General features: G+C 39.0%; 1 protein-coding gene and 1 pseudogene across 1 annotated transcript; one reads left to right on the top strand and one right to left on the bottom strand.

Moving 5' to 3' along the window:
* The first annotated feature begins 10,205 nt into the window (after positions 1-10,205).
* Positions 10,206-17,041, top strand: LOC148720902 (melanocyte-stimulating hormone receptor-like; annotated as a pseudogene).
* Positions 17,042-19,163: 2,122 nt separating this feature from the next.
* Positions 19,164-20,900, bottom strand: LOC148720901 (uncharacterized). The gene is made up of 2 exons (XM_088737335.1): positions 20,331-20,900; positions 19,164-20,137 (listed from the first exon to the last, which is right to left on the bottom strand). Exons 1-2 carry the CDS (start codon positions 20,558-20,560, stop codon positions 19,945-19,947), a joined length of 423 nt encoding a protein of 140 aa, XP_088593461.1. The 5' UTR covers positions 20,561-20,900; the 3' UTR covers positions 19,164-19,944.
* Between the last annotated feature and the right edge of the window lie 1,152 nt (positions 20,901-22,052).

Here is a 22,052-nt window from a genome sequence, read left to right as displayed (position 1 = left end):
CCGAGTAGGTAGAAATCGCTGCGTTCTGAAAAAGTTATATCTAAAAGGTTTTCAAATTGATTAATAATTTCTTGTTGGGAACTTGGCGGTCTGTACCATGTACCTATTGAAAAAGGTCTGGAATGCGGTCTGGTTATTTCGATAACAAGACATTCAAGTTGGTCAGCACCGAACTCCTCCAAGACATGGTAATTTACGTTGTTTCGTAAATAAAAACATACACCGCCACCGCATCTCCCGTTGACGGTGCGGTCCCTTCTGAAGACGTCAAATCCCGGTAGATATATTTCTGAATCACCGATGGAACTATCAAGCTTGGTCTCATCGATCGCTTATATAGCGAGTTTTTAACTACCTATAAATATCTTAAGCTCGTCAATATGGCCGAGTAAAGTATTTATATTGAGCGATGCCATAACAAAACCACGGCCAAATACATTTTCCGGCTAAAATAAACACTGAGTAGCTTTTGGTGTCACTGAAAAAAGGCCAAAAGATACGCGAGCCTTCTGGGGGTCTTCGTGTTCAGTTATTTACTTCTTTTTGCGCATTGTTGACAGAAAGGGAAGAGTGGTACTGAATTGCTAGTTTTTAAAAGAATCGTTACCCTCTTTTGGTTCAAAATAAGAAACGATACCCCAGCTAAAACCGCTAAGAGCATTTTTTGACACTTTTACGACACGATTTACAGCTGTATATTGTTGGAGTAGTCAATGTTGCTGGGAGTTCATCATTACAATTTTCCTATAAAGTTGTCATTAGATATAAACATATATATATATATATATATATATATATATATGAATTTTCAATGTTATGAAATTTTCTCGGTATTTTGATCTTAAGCTTATGGCTTTATATAAGCTTAAATACAGTTCAGTTTAGGTGCTGATCACCACTTAAATATATATATTTTTTATTTTGTAGTCATTTACTCCACCAGGATTTCCTCCTCCTTACTATTAAGTAACACCCGAAGACTTTATTTAAGCTTATATTTGTACACAGAAGTTAGGATATCCCAGATTTTACTTACGTTTCTTATCATGAAGGTAGCCAGGTTCAGCAAAAAAATTGTAGGCTTTCCTGGTATATTCGCATCCCGACGCCTTCTGAGAAAAACTTTCAACTTCTGCGAAAGAAATATCAGGAAACTTGCTTAAATCTCTGGACTCCACACCTGTGAATATAAGAAAAATGATTCGAGTTCACCCTGAACAACCAGACTGCATTCAAATATGCTAGCATTTTTGTTGTGAGCAAGAAGCCTCCCTCCAACAGAAACTCACCTTCGTGTTCGGTCGAAACAGCTTGGCCACCAGCAGTCGCCATATGATGCAAGGCTATTCTCCCTGAAATTCAAACCAAACTATCACTCAATATTTTTATTCTAAAGGCTTAAATATCCGTGTAAGAAAGCAATAAAGTCGAATGAATCACGGCGATTTTTCGGTAACATTGCCGCCATCGCTATCACTCCAAAAGAGACTGACCATGCTAAAACTTCACGAGTCTGAAAATCGGCCTTTAGTGACTGATTTCAGTCCGAGACTAGTTCAGTTGTATGTAAAGATTTCAAAGAGATATTGTCCTGTTGTTTTCTTGTGACATCATAACAAACAAACGCCTTAAAAAACCTTTAACCTTAGCTTTGTATCCCCTCCGCGAACTCGCCCTTTGTTGGTTGTCAAGGAAAGACTAAATAGCTTGCCCTCCAGTATGGCGTTGCCAAGGGAAAATCGATCACGTGACAGTTTGTTGCAAAAGGCCTATTGCTGTCTTTGTGGTGCACATTTTCTTCTCAGTCGCCGCATTTCTTGGCAACGGCCTTATCCTTGTTACCCTTCACAAGGAATCTTCCCTTCATCTACCGTCCAAACTCTTGTATCGTATTCTGGCCATAACTGACCTGTTGATTTGTCTTGTTAGTCTGTTTGCAACTTATTGGATATCCTTGGTTCACGAACGCTGGAGTCTTTGTCGATACGCAAGGGACGCAGCCTACATAACAAGCTCTGCATTATCTGGAGCGTCTATAATGACGATGATGGCCATCGGGGTGGACAGACTTCTCGCCCTGTTGTTGGGGCTAAGATGCAGACAAATTGCAACTTTGAAGAGCACATATATCATTGTAGCTCCCATTTGGGTTTTATCTCTAATCGTCTCTTTTTCCCCCAGTATTGATATTCGTATAGCCTTTGTGACTGCTACATGGTTATACCATTTTTCCTGGTCATTTTGCTTGTCTCCTACACAAAAATTTCTCGCACTCTCAGAAATCATTATAACGGGGCGGACGCTGACTTCAATCGATTCTTTCGGTCTGTGAATTTCTTAACAGCGCCGCATTGGAGAATGTTTTTTGAGTGACGGAACCTTCAAGCATCTATCTTTCTCAATGGATTTATTGGACTTAAAAGCTTCTAAGAACTGAAACACAACGAGCCGAATAGAGCTATTACTATAAATCTACGCTAATCAAAATGTTTTAACTGGAGCACGCGGAGCGCGCATATATATAATTCTAAACGGCACAAGTATTCTTAAACGTAACAAATCTGTTTTCGATTAAATGGTATACATTTCGGGGTCTAGATAAAGGGAACGAACGATATAACATATCTCTTTCTCAGTTCTATTACAATGATATATTCGACGATCCTTCAATCAATTTCCACTACATGCGCTTCTAACTTACACGTGTGTCGAATGAAAGGTAATGTCGATAGCTAATCGATATGTCACATAAAACAAGGAGGTATTGACGGTCACGCAATCACATCAATGAACGGTATTCGTTAAAGGTAAAGGTAAAGGTCTCTATTTCTCTAAACAACATACGTGTTTAGTTACAATTTTTTTAAGGTTGAAATCAGACAGGCGCCTCTGGCAGCTGTGTTTAGTCCGTAGCGATTTCACCTACCCACCCAACCCACCCCGGGGAGGGCATCCATCACACAGTAATCTCGTGCATGCGAAATTAACGTCTCCTACCCCAACCCTGCAGGAGATGGGACCTCCATTTATTCGTCCCTATCCGAGAAGACTAGAATATCTAAACATTTCTTGATGTTAAAGAAAGGAAGCATATTCTTCTCAATTAATTTTAAGAACCTGAGTGTTGGTCCGGCCAGTATTGAACTCTCGACCTCCTGCACAGCAGTCCGGCGCTCTCTCAATTGAGCTAACCAGGCAGCGGTAATCGTTACAATCATCAAGCTGAAGTGCAAGATCAACTTCAACAACAGCCGATCAAAATAAACGCTTTCAACATGGCGCGATACCAAAAGGCGGTGTACAGTGACTGTAGATACAGTTGGCGTTAGTTTTTTGCTATGCATCAATATTTATAATGGCAGTTGTGATCGCTTAAAGTAAAATGTATTCATCATACGTATTCGTCGTTCGGGAAGTAGAAGCTGTCCTCAAGGTCATTAACTCGACATTAAACTCGTTTCTTTACTGCTGGAGGATTAGCGAGGAAAGGCAAGTAGTAAAGCAGTCTTTCAGACAAGCCATAGTTAGTAGTGGGGACAGAACTCAAACAATTTTTAAGAGAATAGAACATAATTTTAGGATTCTGATCTCAGGAAGTCTCCAGCTGAAGATTGACAATGCTAAGATAGAATCCAAATCAGCTTGTGATGTTCATTTGGTCTCAGCATATAATACCATGTTGTTGGACTCAGACATAGTGGTAGATAACAGCATTGCAAAAGATGTATTGGACCGCATTATTCATTTGTATGTTACTGTGCGGTGTTTTTTACGGGCCAAAGATGTTATACAGAAACACAAAATTCAATGTAAACAAATGAAGACAAAAACACTACGAAAGGAAAGAGCCAGCAAAGAACAAGAAAGGCAGATATAGCTAGAATTAAGAGCCTGCAACAATTTGTCAATAAGTAATTTATCACAAAAGATTAATTTGGTAGCTACAACCTGCAACATATTAAATATTGCTCATTAATGATTATTTTATAGACAAAAATGAGTATAAAGGCTATATGGTTAAAGTATCTAACATAGAGTAACTTATTTATTTTCAGCCAGTCTTCTCGCCACTTCTTGTTTTCTGCGTTTCGCGGCGCCGGTAGCTTCCAGATTCCAATTCCTTTACTTCTCCTACACGTTCCACAGCCAAATACTCAACAATTTTCACCTGGACTTATGTCCACTGACTTGATTAATGTTTTTAGCTATATTTTGAAGGTAAGGTTTCGCTCGATCGCGGAGAAAATCCACAAACTTAAACGCCACGTGACTGTCGAAACAAGCCCGCGGCGCCATTTTGGATTTAAGTGTGCAGGATCATTGTCACTTGACCTCGATAAAATCGAACAATAACCTATCCGACTGAAGTTTGCCGCGTTTCCTAACCAGTCCCCTCTACTAACTAAGGACAAGCACTTTACTGCCCATGGAGTTTGATCCTCTCCTAGCTATACTTATATCAATATGCTTCAAGGCTGAGTCACGATTATTATTTAAGAACGCTCGTTGGATACGGTTATTGTTGCTCGAGGTTTGCCGATAAATACGACAAGTCCTTAAACGGGTTTACAATTTGAGCTGCACTTCATTGTTACTACTGGTTCTGTGTTACGTAAAGCGATAACATCCTAAAATTAATTTCCGGGGCGAGATTCTGCAATAAAAACTTCCATTACCGGTAATTATCACGGAACCTTTCAATAGTTCATGGTGTACGGTATTAAGGAATTAAATGAACATCTTTGTAGCTATTTTTGGGCCTTTTGGAGCAGAAAGCAAATACTAAATTTCCCAAAGAATCGTTCGTAATAGCGAAAAAAAAGATGTACTAACTGACTCCAATGAGAAAAACATTTTGACATCTTTTAGACAAACAATTTGGATATATCAACAAAGTTGAAATGGTAAATTGGCCACCGTAATGATTACAAAAGCTGACGTTTCGGGCGTTAGCCCTTCGTCGGAGCGAATAGAGGAATTGTGGGTTGTGTGTGCTTTTAAAGGCAGAAAATGGAGCTACGTTATTGGTGGGTGCATGGCAACGAGAAAAACATGAATAAATTAGTGGAATGAAAAGCGTTCATTGATCCCTGTGGGATTTAGACTGCCGGTTTGAAAGATGAGCTTTTGTTCAAGATTTTTACGGCTTTCCGTGCCACCTAAGTGCAAGGAAAGACCGCAGATTGCCATATGTTGCTGAGAATGATTAGGTAAATTAAAATGTCTAGCGACTGGTTTCGATGTGTCCTTGTCATTCCTTTCCACGTCTCGAAGGTGTTCTCGGAATCGGTCACCTAGTCTTCTGCCTGTTTCGCCGATGTATATCTTTTTGCACTAAGTGCAAGTTATGCAATAGATTACATTAGCGGAGGTGCACGTGAAGTGATCGGTGATCTTAATGGATCGTTTAGGTCCCGATATTTTATCAGTGTTGTGAATGAAAGGACACGTTTTGCATCGTGCACGAGCGCATTTAAAAGTGCCTGGTTGCTCATTAGTCTGAAAAGAACTTCTGACCAAAAAATTGCCTAAGTTTTTGTCGCATTTGAATGAAATGAGCGGAGGCTGCGAAAAGATAGTGCCTGTCTCTGGATCGTTTTGAAGTAATTTAAAGTTTTTAAGAATGATGGATTTAACTGAGTGGTTGTGAGGGTGAAACGTGAGAGTGAATGGAATGCGGTCGGAATCTTCCTTATGCGACGTTTGTAGTGCTGAATGTCGATCAATAAGTTGAGCGCGGTGGTAACCCGCTTGAACGACGGAAACAGGGTAACCACGTTTATCGAAGAACTGGCACATTGACTCTGATCTGTGGTGAAAATCAGAGTCATTACTATATAAACGACGAAGTCTTAGAAACTGAGAAAAAGGAATGGAATTCTTAACGTGAGATGGATGAGAAGACGAATATAACAAGTAATTATGCAAGTCTGTAGGTTTGTAACACACACTAGTGCATAAACCGTTACCTTCAATTGAAACTTTGACGTCTAAGAAGGATAAAGAATTGTCAGAAATTTCCCAAGTATATTTCAGAGCCGGGTGAAAAGAATTGACTGCAGTTATGAATTGAGTGAGCTCCTCTCTGGTAGAGGAGGTAGCGCCGATACAGTCGTCGATGTAGCGACCGTAGAGTTCAGGTTTGGACCCGTTGTATTGGCTGAAAAATTGATGTTCGACAAAACCTACAAAAAGATTCGCATACCTAGGTCCCATTTTGGTGCCCATGGCTACACCATTGGTTTGTTTGAAGAAGTTGTTTCCGAATGAAAAACAATTGAGTGTGAGCACTAGTTCGGCTAAGCGTAGTAGTGTTTCAGATGTAGGTTCCTTAACAGTACGTTGATCAAAAAAATGTTTAAGAGCCAGAAGGCCTTCGCCATTAGGAATGACAGTGTAAAGAGACGTAATGTCCATGGTGAAAAGAAGTTTGTTTTGGCCAAGGAAATTAAAGTCTTGAAAAATTTGAAGAGCGTGTTGGCTGTCTTTCATATATGATGGTCAAGTTTTGACGATGGGAGCCATAATTTTGTCTAGATAGCTGGAGATAAGTTCGGTAGGGCAACTGCAAGCCGAGACAATAGGCCGACCCGGGTTGTTAGGTTTGTGAATATTAGGTAAAAAGTAAATACGAGAAGTTCTAGGAGTGGTTATGATGAGATTCTTTGCTGTGGCCGGCAATTCTTGTTTAGTTATGAGTTGGTTGATCGTATTCTTGACGGAGTTTTGATTGCTGGCAGTGCAATCCAGTTTTGATTCCTTGCCCTTAGGTGGCACGGAAAGCCGTAAAAATCTTGAACAAAAGCTCATCTTTCAAACCGGCAGTCTAAATCCCACAGGGATCAATGAACGCTTTTCATTCCACTAATTTATTCATGTTTTTCTCGTTGCCATGCACCCACCAATAACGTAGCTCCATTTTCTGCCTTTAAAAGCACACACAACCCACAATTCCTCTATTCGCTCCGACGAAGGGCTAACGCTCGAAACGTCAGCTTTCGTAATCATTACGGTGGCCAATTTACCATTTCAACTTTGTTGATATATCCAAATTATTTCGTTACTCCCACCGACGCAGCCCCAAACAGTTTCTTTCGAAACTATCAGCCTTTTAGACAAACAGATGACAGTTACATTGTTAGATGAGTTAATCCAGTTTGGAGATTTTTAAGGAAATTTTGTAAAGAAAAAATCATTTCAAGTACTGATGGTGCTGCAAGTTCAGGTGAGACAACATATGTCTTGCCTGAATCAAAGCCGAAAAACTGGAGATGGCTCTTCATTGGACTGGATTGTCAGAAGAACGTGACCAAAATCTGACACGAGGTAGAACGCAGCATATATTTTATGACCAGTGACGTTCCCCTTCGCTAATTGATGGATTACAACAGTAATCAATTAATTTTGTTTGTCTGCAGTCAACATTCGCCTCTCCCTCATAGCTTTTCTTGGCAGCTCTCTTATCCTAAGTGCCGTTCGCAAGGAATCTTCCTTTTATTGTTTGCACGTTAGGGGGGGGGAAGATAGTTTGCACAAACTCGCAAAGCGAAGCGTACCTGGAGGATGATAATAGCTTTTTCTTAGTGTACCACTGCCTTACTGATGAACTGATAAATTATGGTGACCAGTAATATAACAGAAGGTGAAAGTGAATATGGTTAAAGTTATTTATTGAGCAAGTTGTTCCTTATATCTTTTAAAGAAAGCGAACGGAAACACTAGAACCACGTCTTAAAATGTTTTTCAAGCGATGGCACTCGCCATAAATACAACAGTACATAAAAGAAACGAAGCTATGCATTCATGCATGGTAAAGGAAAGCTAACCATACTTTTAGTTGGGTTTTGCCCTCTTGTCTAACTTTCTTGTTAACGTTAATAAAGTCTGGTCTTAAGGTTGTGGTGAAGGAGATCTTATTGAAGAATTTGTTTCTTGACGGTAAAACAATTTTGATTCCTTCTTTCTGCAATAAAGCACTTGACGTTACCGTCATATTGCGATACGAGCCGGTCAAAGCTAATGAGGAAGTAAGAAACTTGAATTTGTTCAGCTTAATTGGAAAAATTACCGGCCTTTACTTTGTTTTTAACTCACAAATTGTCTCCGTTTATTTGATAATGTAAATACAAGGCACATCAATAAACGCTGAAAATAATTGGCATGTTTCCCATTTAAAAGGTTTTCGCGCCGGAATTTTTAAAGACTAAACGCTAGTGACAAGGGTGATGACCAAATTAGGGTTCCACCACGTACATCTCAGAAGAAAAACAGACATTTCTTTTGACAAGGTAAGCAGCTCATATAAGGAGTCTTTAAGAAAAGGGAACTCTACTAAGGAAGATTTTTAAGTAAAACAGTAGCCAATTTATTTGTCTACTGTCAACATTCGCCACTCCCTCACAGCTTTTACCGACGTTAGGTCTCCTCAATATGGATGGCTTTTCCATTATTTTGCAAAATGATAATGAAAGCAAAATTTAATAATCTTATCTCCTTGTGCAAATTCCTTTCGACATTGAACAAATTAAGAATTGGTTCATGCTTTAGCGTGCACTATCGAGTTATGGAGCACGCGGGAAGTTTGGAGAGCACTCAAGAAGCGTAAGAGCTGCCCGAGGCGAGAGCTTTAGAACATAGCCGGTGGAATTGTGCATCAAATCCGACGTGAAAAACGGACAACAATATCAGTTGAAGCGAATCGTGACGGCGCTGATGCCGAGTCTCCTTTTCCTTTGTTTTTCTCTCTTTCTGCCTCATTTAAGAACTCTAGCCCAAGGGAAAAGGTCGAAACATTGTCTTCGTTTTCGGACTAGTAGGCCGAGTTTCTGTTTGTATCCATTATTGTCGCGAAATATATTATTTTTCCCCGCGCTAACAATGGCCGTTTGGACGAAAAAAAAATTTCTGGCGAAGTCGGATTTGCTGACGCTATCAGCGTGCACTATCGGGATTTTGAGCACGCTCACGTATAATGAATTTGATTGCGCGACTCTGCTAGCTTTGTTCTAACACTTAGTAGTGACGCACAACAATTTTAGTTAATAAACATCCCCGCTTCACTTGATTTTTTAAAATATAAGTTGCAGGAATACAAAGTAGGAAACTCTTGCGAAAGAATGAGCTTTACTTAATACTTGAGTGAACGTTATTAAGGAAGTTTCTGTGTAAATGTTTTTAACAAAGTGAAGTTTACGAGACTTTGGCTTGGCAGGTCAAGACAAATATTATCTTTTGCTACATACAACGTCAAACAAACTTTAGGAAAGACGGAACAACTGTTTATTAAGACACGAAATACGATAGATTAATTTCTAGCATAGATAATGTCTCTCGCTTTCGAGAAGCGAAATTTTCGTAGAAAAAAAGTTCAATGACAATCTACAATGTTGCAAAATATGTCTTTTTTTCAATTTTTGGGGCGTTGCGACGGTCTCTATGGACTGAGGAAATAATTATGGCCCCAAATGTAGTCAGAAAATTATTTCGAGTCAAACCAAATCTAATTTAGTTCTTTCCTAAGTAAAGTTTTTCAGTTGACAGTGTCTCAGGTAAAAATTATTCTTCACGCGAAACTGACCCGGTGGAAATAAGAGAGACAGCCGCTTATGACCTATATTAAACACCTTTGTTTCAAAATAGAACTTCCTGTTTTTTTGGTCCTTTTTGATTAACTTGAAATAGGGCAAGTTACTGAAAAGATTTTCCGGTGTGTGATGTGTTCGTAATCTTTCAAACAGACAAAAAAAAAAAAGAACGTTTTGGTCGCACGATTTAACGCTTTAAATTACTCAGTTGATACACTCACGGTTTTGTTGATTGTTTTTTTTTAGGGAAACTTGTTCGCTCTTCGCAAGAAATCTTCTCTTTACCCGCCGACGAAACTCTTGTATTGTTGTCTGGCAACTCCACAAAAATGATATGATATGACTAGCATCCAGTCAGTGAAGGTTTCATGACAGATGTCTCTACATTTGCATTATAGCGTTATTTCTTAACTGACTTACCGCGCAGGTGCTGGTAATTTTTTGATACAACAGAGAGTTTTCTGACGAATTTTAAATGCTTAAACGCAGGTGAAGGATTTTGATTGTGGAAACTCTCTAGAAAATAGGGTTTCATTGATCGTTGGTAGGCGTGTCCTGTCCGAGCCTCATTTCTCGTTACAATCACAAAAAACCTACTAGAAAGGAAGCGAAGATAGAACAATGTCCACAGCAAATCTCAAGAAAGGTGGCACACAGGCGAAAGCATTTGAAGAACTGCCATGCTCCCCTCCTATAGCGGGTGGACTTCAACAAGAATCAGTTTCTTTCGCAGTACTTCACATTCTCCTCTCCATCACAACATTTCTTGGAAATTCTCCCATCCTTGTTGCTCTTCACAAAAAATCTTCCCTTCATCCACCATCCAAACTCTTGTATCGTTGTCTGGCTACAACTGATCTGTTGGTTGGTCTTGTCTCCCAGCCTTGCCGTGCAACGTTTTGGATGTCCACGGTCCACGAACACTGGAATCTTTGTCGATACGCATTTGAGTCCTCCAACACCACAGCCTATGTATTATGTGGAGCGTCTTTGATGACCATAACGGCCATAAGCGTGGACAGACTTCTCGCCCTGTTGTTGGGGCTGAGATACAAACAAATTGTAACTTTGAAGCGCACATACATCATTGTAGCTACCTTTTGGATTGTATCTATTGTTGCTGCTTTATGCTATACATTAGATTTCCGTATACTTATTTGGTCTGTCCCTATAATTATACCATCTTGTTTTGTTATTTCAGTCGCCTCCCATATAAAAATTTTTCAGGGTCTCAGTTATCATCAGGCTCAGGTACAAGATCATGTCCAACAACAGCCGAGCCAACCAAATGCACTGGACATGGCGCGATACAAAAAGGCACTGTACAGTGCACTGTGGGTGCAGTTAGCATTGGTAGTTTGCTATTCCCCATATTTCATAGTGGCAGCTGTAATCAGTAACGTGAGCACTGAAACGTTTCCGTCAAACTTAGTAGTCATAAGGGAAGTAGCAAGTGTCTTAATTTGCTTTAATTCGACGTTAAATCCATCTCTTTACTGCCGGAAGATTAGTGAAGTAAGACAAGCAGTGAAGCAGACATTCAGACAAGCACTTTGCTGTCCCTGGAGTTAGATCCCTCATGAGTTATATTTGTATTGAAGACTTTCAAAGGTGACCATAAAGTCGCGTTTATTTTCAGAGAATACTTATCTTTGTTATAAGATGGGACGAAACAGCTCAAAGAAATTTTTGCTCGAAGTTCGTAGGTAATCTGCGGAAAGAAAAGCAATAGAAACACGAGCTATATTTCTTAAAAATGTTTTTCGTGCTACTAATTCAAACTTTATTATAATTATATCTAATCATAATCGAAGAAATATATGCATGTATTTTACTGTCATATTTATTCTTCTTTTAAGAAATTTCGAGGTATTTGTTTGTTACGATTAATACATGTCAAATTTTTTATTTCTCGCTAATCAGTGAAAAGCGCTTAATGTTGGCGCCATATATCCAAACGAGCTGGTCTAGTTTCAATCTTCAACTTTTTTTGGTTAGTAGAAAAATATCCGTGATACTTATAAATATGTGAAGATGATTTTTCACCTGCACATGTCAACTGGGTTTGGTAAAGGATCTGAAATTAAATTTACCATCATCAGTTGTAACAGAGTTCTCTTTCAGATCGATCGAGACTAAGTGCGTAGCCTGTAGTACTTGGTAAAAGCGACTGGTACTGGCGTCCAGATTCGAACTAAGATCTAGAATTCGCCGTCAAACCAAAATTTGTCATACTTTGGCTAAAAACGAGTTTTCCCTCTATTTTTGCCAAGTACAATTAACAAATGGTAAACACCACAGCGTACACTATTGAGTTATGGATGCACGCGGGAGGTTGCTAAGCACGAAAGAAGCGTAAGAGTCGCTCAAGGCGATAGCCGAGAGCGACTCTAGCTTTTTGAGTGCTTAGCAAACCTCCCAAGTGCATCGATAACTCAGTAGTATATGCTGTGGTGTTTACCATTTGTTTTATATAGATAGATAGATACTTTATTGGTAAATACTTCGCAGCATGAACTGAATTGCGTATTCACAGATATAAAATAAAAATTACTATGTACATGTATTCATCTTATTAAAAAATACGTAGTTCGTCGTAAGGGGGAACTTGTACATTATTTGTGGTTGTTGACTACTCTGGCCGAAGCAATAAAAAACTGTTTTCAAGTCTATTTGTCTTGCAAAGTGGCAAAGCAAAGGTACGCTCGTGCCTTAACCTACGAGAGCTTACATAACGGGGTGGTAAAAGTTTGCTTAATTTGTGCTGAGGATTGTTCATTATGTTGCGAAAATGTTTCACTTTCACTCACCAAATACAAAATAAAGGCTTTATTGACATAAAGCCTTTATGTCAATAAAGCCTTTAAGACCAATAAAGCCCAAAGACTTTGGCCTGTTTATAGCATGAATTATGCTTGGCCCTACAAGGGCATGAAGAGTTTGTGCCAAAAACTTAACAAATCTTAATAAGCCAAATTTTTCTCAACTGATTTTGATAAATGGGTCACTAAAGTACATACTGGATTTGGTATGAAAGTTATGCGAGAAGGCAGGTGAATGTTATGGTTTTTTGAAAAATGGCAATTTTGGGTAGTGATTTTGACCCTCAAATTTGACTTAACTTTAGCCTCAGGCCCCTCTCTGTCTAATTGCTTGAAAACAAAGTTACATTTATGAAGTGAAAGCTCCACCATAGTAGAGTCCATGGTCAAATTCATTTGGCAACACAATTTACCAATGGAGTTTTATAGCACTTTCAAAATGCCACTTAGGAGGATGAATTTTTGGTGCTCCATAGGCCACTAATGGGACCCCCCCTAAAACTTCAGAACGAACAATCAGAGAAGTGAGCCAAAGTGGCTTTTGAAATATCTTATCACACTCAACTTTTGTACCAAGTTTCAGCCAAATCGGTTGACCACCACTTTTGGCTCCTGGAACACTTTCTCAGACAGGGACACATAAGCCTAATCCCCAGGTCTGGAGGGCTGTGGGACTGTCTTTAGTCTACATCCTACTCCTTGACCTGTCCGGCTTGGGAGGCCCTGCCAGGGGTGTAAACATCCCCGTCGGCATAGCTCCTGGAGTCATTGGGACGCACAAGCCACTCAGCCACGACAAGGCAACAGTCCTAGTGAGTGGACTAAAGTAATATACAGAATAGAAAATACCTCTTGGTTTGTAGATCCAAGCGTTCTGTAAACAATGCCTAAGATTTTATTAGCCTTGCTCACAGCACCATCAACTTGAGCACTTCACGACAGGTCATAGGAATTCAGAACTCCTAGGTCTTTCACATGCTTTACTGGTTTGATTGCAACTCCCATAATATACGAAGGAAACGAGCTGTCGCGGTTATGGGTAATGCGCATTGTTTCGCACTTCTCCGGGTTAAATCTCAACTGGTATAAAGTTGCCCAGTTTGCTAAGTGATCAATGTCGGTTTGAAGGGCTTGAGTATCATTTATGCTGTCAGTGATCTCTCTGTACACTTTCGTGTCATTTGCAAAGAGTTTGATAGTTGACGATATGCTATACGATAGATCGTAAACAACTGCCATCCTCCCCTTATTTGGTTGGAGGGTTCATTAAGAATCAATTCCTTTCTTCGCAGTCCACATTCTCCTCTCCATCACAGCATTTCTTGACTATTCTCTTATCCTCGTTGCCCTTCACAAAGAGTCTTCCTTACATCCACCGTCCAAACTCTTGTATCGTTGTCTGGCAACAACTGATCTGTTGGTTGGTCTTGTGGCCAAGAGTTTCCGTGCAACTTCTTGGATGTTCAAGGTCCATGAACAATGGAATCTCTGTCGATACGCATTTGAATCAGCCTACATCACAGCCCATGAAATATGTGGAGTATCTTTGATGACGATAATACCCATTTACGTGGACAGACTTCTCTCCTTGGTGTTGTGGCTAAGATACAGACAAATTGTAACTTTGAAGCGCATGCTACCAAACTTTGTCATGAATACATCAATTCACTCTTTTTCACAAATGAGTTTTATTAAAGCGTAAGTTTTCGCTTCCTTATCGTCCAGACCTCGCTCTTCTTGTCACAAACTTCCCCATCCCACTCTCTTTAGATGTGTCTAGGCTGCAGCAATCATTACCACACCCTCCCCAACAAAGGCTGTGTTTGTAACACTAATCACTTCCGAAGAAATTTGAATTTCGCGCTCGGTGAGCTGGCTACGCGCCGGTGATTACTAACCTTTGTCTTGTGAATAATAGAAACCCTTTCCTTCGAACAATAGATAAGGACTTATAAGGAGCGAAAGCTTGACTTATTGTCGGGCCAAAATCCTAACCAAAAGTTTGATACGCACTCGTTGGATTTGTCTCTCCGCTATTTCCGCGTTGGTGAATAAAAGAATAGATTAGTATAGGTAATCGCATGGGGCCTCGTAAAATTAAGGATTAATATCACTTGTGTTTTCGGAAGTTGCTGAAATTGCCCGAGTCGCGCAGCGACTCGGGCAATTTCTGCAACTTCCGAAAACACAAGTGATATTAATCCTTAATTTTACGAGGAACCAGGTGATTACTTGTATATAATATAAGGGGCAAAATGTTTTCTTACTGATCTCGCGCAAAACGGGACGCCATTGTTACAAAACAAACAGAAATTTCTTTACCTTGGCAGCCGTTTCTAAGCAATTTTCAGCCAATCATTTTCAAGTAATTTTTCCCGGGGTAATTACAAAAATTAAGAAAAAATCCCCTCTGTCTTGACCAATCACAATTCAGTAATTTTGCCCCTTATGTGATAAAAAGTTAAAATGACTGTAGAGTCGAAAGAAAAGTAGTTTGTATGTGACAAAGATGAAATTAATTATTTGGTACTTGATAAAAACCTCGTACTCAAAACAAAGCCGAGTGTATCGTGGCTAGGTCAGTATGTGTTCATTAAAATATGAAGCACGCAGGAAGTCTGGAGAAAGAGAAAGGTGCACAAAAGTTGCCAAAGACGTAACCAAGAGCCATCATAGTTTCATAAATGATAAACTTATCCCCTCCTTCATTTTCCTTCTCGATCGATAGAATATCATGTTCCCTTCAGCACTGACATAAAGTTTTCATCATCGGAGGACAATTGCCAATCGCTCGAGGGAATTAGAACATAAAGAATTAAGTCACCTGCCGGAAAAATAAAAGCTTGTCTGATAACGTAACATTTACTTAGAATTTGTTGGTGAAAGGAGGAGAACAAATTAAGAATGTAAAAGGAACGACAGTAAACTGCTTTTTCGCCTAATATTTTGCTCTTCTCTTATTTTGTTCTACTCTTGGAGAAGAAACGGAGGTAAAAGAGCCCCAAAATGTTGCTAATCACGCGGTTGAATTCGAATATTTTAAAATAAGGTTGCGTCAGTGGCCATACATCAATTTTAATCTATATATTTATTCGAATTCTTTGATTGATTGACATGGGTTTGACATCCCTAGCTTAGACCCTCTATATTTTAATGTTACTGAGGTTGATAATGAGCCAAAAATTAACTTTACATAAATGATATGGACATTTGATTGACACTCTATCGTTGGAGCAAGGTCAGCTTGCGAGCTGGGTCCTCGTTAACAGCACTGCGGGAAGTTGCTCCTTCGCTCACCAGTTGTGTTGCTCGAGGCCTCAAACTTATTCACCAGCAAGGTACAAAAACTCATACTGAAGCGTTTATAATGAGTGCCTTTCCGTCGGCTAAGTAAGGAGGGATTGTTTATCTCACAGAGAAAACAATATTAATGTTACAGGTGTTTTTATATATCTGACAAGTTAAAGTGACGATTTCTCTGAAGTTTTCCAAACGATTAAACAATGATGAGGAAGTCTCTATATGATCATTAAGTGGGAAGTAAGGTTTTAATGATCGTCATCGTTGTGAAGCTGTTTAGATGATATATTTCTCGTTGCAATCACAGATAGCTTCAATCTAAGAAAAAAGGAAACTAATACAGAATAATGTCGACAACAAATTTCACTGGAGGTGGAACACAGACCAAGATATTTCAAGATCTGTACTGTTCCCCCCCTCTGGTTGGTGGGCTTCCGCAAAAATTTAAAATTTCTTTTCTACCAATCTACATTCTCCTCTCCATCACAGCATTTCTTGGCAATTCTCTTATCCTCGTTGCCCTTCACATAGAATCTTCCCTGCATCCTCCGTCCAAACTCTTGTATCGCTGTTTGGCAACAACTGATCTGTTGGTTGGTCTTGTTTGCCAGCCTCTCAGTGCTACTTATTGGATGTCCGTGGCTGACGAGCAATGGAATCTTTGTCGATACGTATTTGTCGCCGCTTTCCTTACAGACATTGCATTATGTGGAGTGTCATTGCTGACGATGACGGCCATAAGCGTGGACAGACTTCTCGCCCTGTTGTTGGGGTTAAGATACAGACAAATTGTAACTTTCAAGCGCACATACATCACTGTAGCTACCTTTTGGATATTATCTAGTGTTGCTGCTTTACGCTACATATTAGATTACCGTATACTCATTTTATATGATAGTATAATTAAACCATCTTGCCTTGTTATTTCAGTCGCCTCGTATATGAAAATTTTTCGGGTTCCCAGTCATCATCAGGCTCAAGTACAAGATCATCTTCAACAACAGCCGGGCCAACCAAATGCACCGAACATGGCGCGGTACAAAAAGGCAGTGAACAGTGCACTGTGGGTGCAGTTAGCGTTAGTACTTTGTTATGCACCATCCTTCATAGTAACAATTGTAATCGCTGACAGTAAAACATATTCATCACACGTAGTAGTATTAAGGGAAGTAGCAGCTGTCTTAGTTTACTTTAACTCGACGTTAAACCCGTTTTCTTTACTGCTGGAAGATTGGTGAAGTAAGACAAGCAGTAAAGCAAACCATCAGAAAAGCACTTTGCTGTCCATGGAGCTAGATCCTCATCAAATTGATACTTATATTATTTTAAATTTCAAAGCTGAGTCATTAAGTCACGATTTTTATTGAGAACGTTCGTAAGATCTGTCCTTGGATAAGCAAGAAATAAGAACTTCAGCAAAGCGTAAGGGAAAACTGGACTGCCTGATTTATGAAATGTTATTAATAACAAAGAAAAGGCCATGCTTGAACACACAATCAGACTCCATACGCGCAAAACTATTTATTTAATTTAATTTAAACTTGTCACTTTTTACATGCATATTTTACGTTTTATCGCCTTGCACGGTATATATTAAGTTGTCAAATTTTATTCTCTTCTCACTCGAAAATGATGACATGGCGTCATCGAAACGTAGTGTTAAATTTCTTTCACTTATTTCTATCATTAGATCATGTTCGATTAAATCTAATCCTATTCGAATTCTAACTTTGTCATGAAAACAGAGTTATATGCATTTTACTCTCATGTTTAATTTCTTTAACAAAATGTGACGGCATTGGGTAAAACTTTAAAGAGTAGTTACAGCGGAGAGTTCTCGACATATTTTTATGTTAAAGTGCTACTACGATCAAATTTGTGGTTTCGTTTTTTATTACACATTTCGAAAATATATGTAAAAGTGACTTACCGTGCCAAGTTTGGAGTCGAAATATAATCTGGAAGTGTGTTTATTTGCACTACAATTTTCGTAAATGTCCTGCCGCCATTACTCGATTCAGAAAATGACCGGGAGTAGTATTTGAAGGAGTTGGGGCGATATGTGACGTAGAAACATCAATACAGCTAAACAAGGTACACAAACGTGGCTAATTTCGCATTCAGGACAAGATATTTTTGGAAGCTTTAGGAGGTTCTTTCTTCGCTTTTTTGACTAAAGCGAAAGTATGCCTGGTAGATGTTGTGTTGTTCAGGACTGTGGAAACATAAAGAACGATGAATTGGGGATTTATATTCATAATTCTCCTGATTCGGGCAGCGTTAGACTAAAGTGGAAAAGGTTCGCGTCTGTTCATCGGAAGGATTTCAAGCCAGTGGGAAAATTTGCTGTGTGCTCCGAGCATTTCACAAGGGATTGTTTTACGCTTGCTTTTCCGATGAAAGGCATGAAAAGAGAGTAGAAGAAGGGGACGTTTCCAACTATTTGGAAAAAATCCTTTGAAACACTATCAAAGCGGAGTCGACGATCGGTGAGTGAAATTACAATGTATTTGCGCTGTGCTTATCACCATAATATTTATTTCCTCACTTACCTGTGACATGATTTTTTTCTGGCATCGTTGATCAATATTCGTGTAATGAATGCTCCGACTATTTAGACTTCCTGTAACAGCTGCCACGGTTTTGCCTGCTGTTAAGAAGACTTTAACAAACTTGTGCGCGCGCGACTCGCGTGCGCGTGCTTTGAGGTTACGAAGCAATCTCGTAAGCAAATCACGCGGACCCTTTTTTAATGTTGACGTGTGCGATTTTTAGAGAAGAGTAGTTGAAGTTTTTTTTGTTTATCGTTTGGTTGTTGTCGTTTGCCGTAAGACTACAGTTTTCTGTGTTAGAGTAAGTGTCTGTTTGGATTTCCCGTTTCGCTTCCGAATACCTAACTTATATTGAAGTTCGTTTTGGTTCGATTCTTACAAGCGGGACTGTTATGTAAGTGCTAATGTTCCTTTCCTTGAGCTTATATATAGTTTTTTTTTGTGAGTTTGTTTGAGTTTTTAGCTAGCTTTGCATCTTGCCTTTATATCGGAATGTTTGGAATGTTGGTTTGTCTATTCGCATTTAGCTTAGCTTCTTCCTTATAAATTCATATTTCAGTTTACGATAAGTACTTGGATACTACGACTACGTTAAATAAACGATTCAAGGCTTGTCCGTAAAATATATCCTCGCTTCATAGTGTGTCTTCATTTGCGAAACTCATAGTTGTCGTCGAAATTTTGCTTCGCTTGTGTCGGCCGCTACACTTCCCATATGGTTGCATGTGTTTTCATACTTTTCCGCTTTCTTCTCATAGTTACAATAAAACGGGCGTTGGCGAAAAAATGGGTATTTGCGCTGAGTGGACGTGAAGTCAATTCCCCATGTAGCGGCAAGCGAACATCAAGGCCGAATGAAGCGCCGAGAAAATCGCGACCGGAGAAAATAGCAACCAAGCCAGGGGTTATGTTACGGAGACTTATCTTTAATCAATCTCGTAAACTGTAGGCGAATTAAAAAAGGAGACTTATATAATCGATTGTACTCAATTAAAACACGTGGCGACTTAACAGCGTAAATAAATCTAACATAATGAAAAGAACTAATAAATGAACTAAGTGCCACGGCAAACACAAAATATATATACAAATAAAGATGAAAGAGCTTGCTCGAAACGAGATAAAGGAAAATTATGACTAGAAATAGCCGCTAGACGATACGACGGCGGCGAGTAAATAACACACACACTAAGCATAAAATCAGATCAAGAGAAACGCTACCTTGCATAAATCGGGCAAGCTACAAAAGTGAGAACAAACGAATGCAACTTTCATATCGGTCCCTATACGCCGGTGGCTTGAAACCAAAACTTAAGAAGTAAACTTAGGATGGACACTGGACATGAACAGTGAACAGTAAAGGAGCGTACGATGCAACAACTAAAGAGAGAAAAACTATCCGAAAGGCTCAATTAGCAAAGGCCAACTGTAACTGAAATGTTACGCAAACTTCAAGTCACGCAATTAAAGTCACGCATTTACACCCCAATTCCCAGACCTTTCCACTCAAGCGTAAAATTTAGGCAAAGTGAAGCTACATATAAATCCGGCTCTCTATTTTTTGAGATATTACCTTGCTGTTACTTTGAGATTTGACAAAACTCCATAGTTCCCTCCAAGAAATCAGCAAATTTAGAGTTACACGCGAGTCTTTTAAAACGACCAAAAATGGACTTAGTCTGATTTCTACATTCTATAAGTTCGGTTACTGTTTGCGGGTTCTTTTTCTTTTCGTCTGTATTTCAATTCTATTCTCACTGCCTGCAAATGATGCATACATTTTAAGGCAAAGATGTGGTTACACCTTGCTTCCATTTCTAGTTTTGAAGACATCGACATAAAGCTGACAAGGCTGACAGAGCAGTTCGAGCACGAACACCTGCAAAATAATGTGAAAAATTTGTCAAACGAAAGAAAAATAAGTCTGTATAAAATCATTACTTGTCTGACCGCTTTAATAAGACTATCGCCTAAAATCAGGACTACAGTTAATCCCATAGCAACGATTTTACGACGGGTATTTGAAATTGGAAAATACAAATATAAATCTACATTCCATGATAATACCATACCATTCATTCGCTGGCACTTCTCCCGAATATCTTCGCTGAAACTGTTGCTCCTCTTCTTCTTCGCGGTGAACTCTTTCGTTGTAGACCGCGGCTTCTTCCTCATTGGCAAGAGGTTCGTAACTGTCGTCGTACAGCGCAAATTCAGAAAATTCCCCAATCACTTCGTCAATTACAAAACTTTCTTGATCACTTTCAGATGTGCAGGAAGAGGAATCCGACGGAGTTGACATCTTAAACGTCTTATAAACGGCTCTAAACACACAAGCTTTTCTCAAATGCTCAATATTTTGGTTGATGTTTCCACGTAGCAGTGGATAAATCACGTGGTCAAACGCAAGACCGCTTTGAGAGGGCTATTGTTGTGCGAACTTTGTAATGGCGGACGGTATTTACGCACTTTTCAGTGGGAAATTTCCAGCACCCGTACGCAAGTATCGTTCCAGTTTTTCGCTATTTGTATAATTTTGAACATATAGAAAATATTTATGTTGAAAAAACCCGGAAACAAAAACAAAAATTTTCGTCGTAGTAGCACTTTAAGTTAAACAATTTCCACCTTTGTTTGCTTCCCCAGGGAAATTGCTTGATTTTGACACTTTATTGCTCAACGCGCTGGTTAATATTTACTCTCGTCGTCTTGAGGTAAATGAAATTCAATCATCGTGTGGCGCTTTAACAATTCGTAATTCAAACCGTCGTGATCAAAGGAGAATTTAGAGAAATGCACCATTAAAATATTATAAACGACGTTCATTTTGAATATTCTAACCAAGATTGTAAAATTGCAAAAAGTATATGGTTTGGTAGGTTAACATCCTGTCACGGTTTTGTTTAAGATTTTAGTCAGGGGATACAAAAAAAGAGAAAAATAGGCTCCAAAACTTTGTTCATTGCAAATTTAATTCAAAGTTGACATCTGTGACAAAAATTTGAATTTCAGTTATTTGATGCATTCGGAGATTGTCACGAAATTAATGTTTCCTCAGACGATCTCTTGCTTTGACCAAGTAAAGTACCCAGCTTGAACTTTTTATTTTCAGTTCGCTGAGGCTGATTATGTTTCAAGTCTGAACTTCACACAGATCTTTAGTTTAGTATTGAATGCAATAAAGGAAGAACATCTCCACTTAATAATCGGCCGTTAAATGACAATATATCCAAATGTACCACTTAATTCATCTCTTATAAAGGGTGACAAGAAAGAGTTCCCTTATGGTATTGTCAAACACAAATATCGCCGATGTCTTTGTTTTTGCCAACGATAATTCTTTTTAGCGAAACTCTACTAATTGAGAAGAAAAAGCTGGTCTCGGCCCACTCGTAACTGTTTAGAAGTTCAGCTGCAGTTGCTATTCGGAATAATCAAAGAGAATTTAAAAGAAGTAAAAATTTCCTGGATAAACTCCTAAACCGTATTGAAGAATTGCATGATATACTACATCTTTTAAGCAACAGATTCACGCACTCGTTTGGTTTGTTCATCAGCTAGTTCCCCGTCGATTAATATAATAACAGATCTAAAGTAAAAAAAAAAAAATTATGGGCTTGAAAGAAAAGTAACTATAGAACGAGTACAAAATGAATAATTTGGTATTCGATAAAGCCTAGACTCAAAACGAGGTCGGGTCTGTCATGACTAACTGATGTCTCCTAAATTTTGAGTTTTAACAATTATTCAATGGTCTGTGTGCGATATGAAGCATGCGGTAATTTTACAGTCGA

Source organism: Stylophora pistillata, chromosome 11 (assembly GCF_964205215.1).
Source record: "Stylophora pistillata chromosome 11, jaStyPist1.2, whole genome shotgun sequence".
Lineage (NCBI taxonomy): Eukaryota > Metazoa > Cnidaria > Anthozoa > Scleractinia > Pocilloporidae > Stylophora > Stylophora pistillata.
The sequence above is the reverse complement of the archived record's forward strand: the minus strand, read 5'-3'. Positions and strand labels throughout refer to the sequence as shown.

Bases quoted from the DNA above. Each gene is read 5' to 3' on its own strand.
- LOC148720901 (XM_088737335.1), bottom strand. From the start codon at position 20,560: ATGTCAACTCCGTCGGATTCCTCTTCCTGCACATCTGAAAGTGATCAA. The intron at 20,138-20,330 runs GTATGGTATTAT...ATTATTTTGCAG, and splicing joins GAAGTGCCAGCGAATGAATG to GTGTTCGTGCTCGAACTGCT.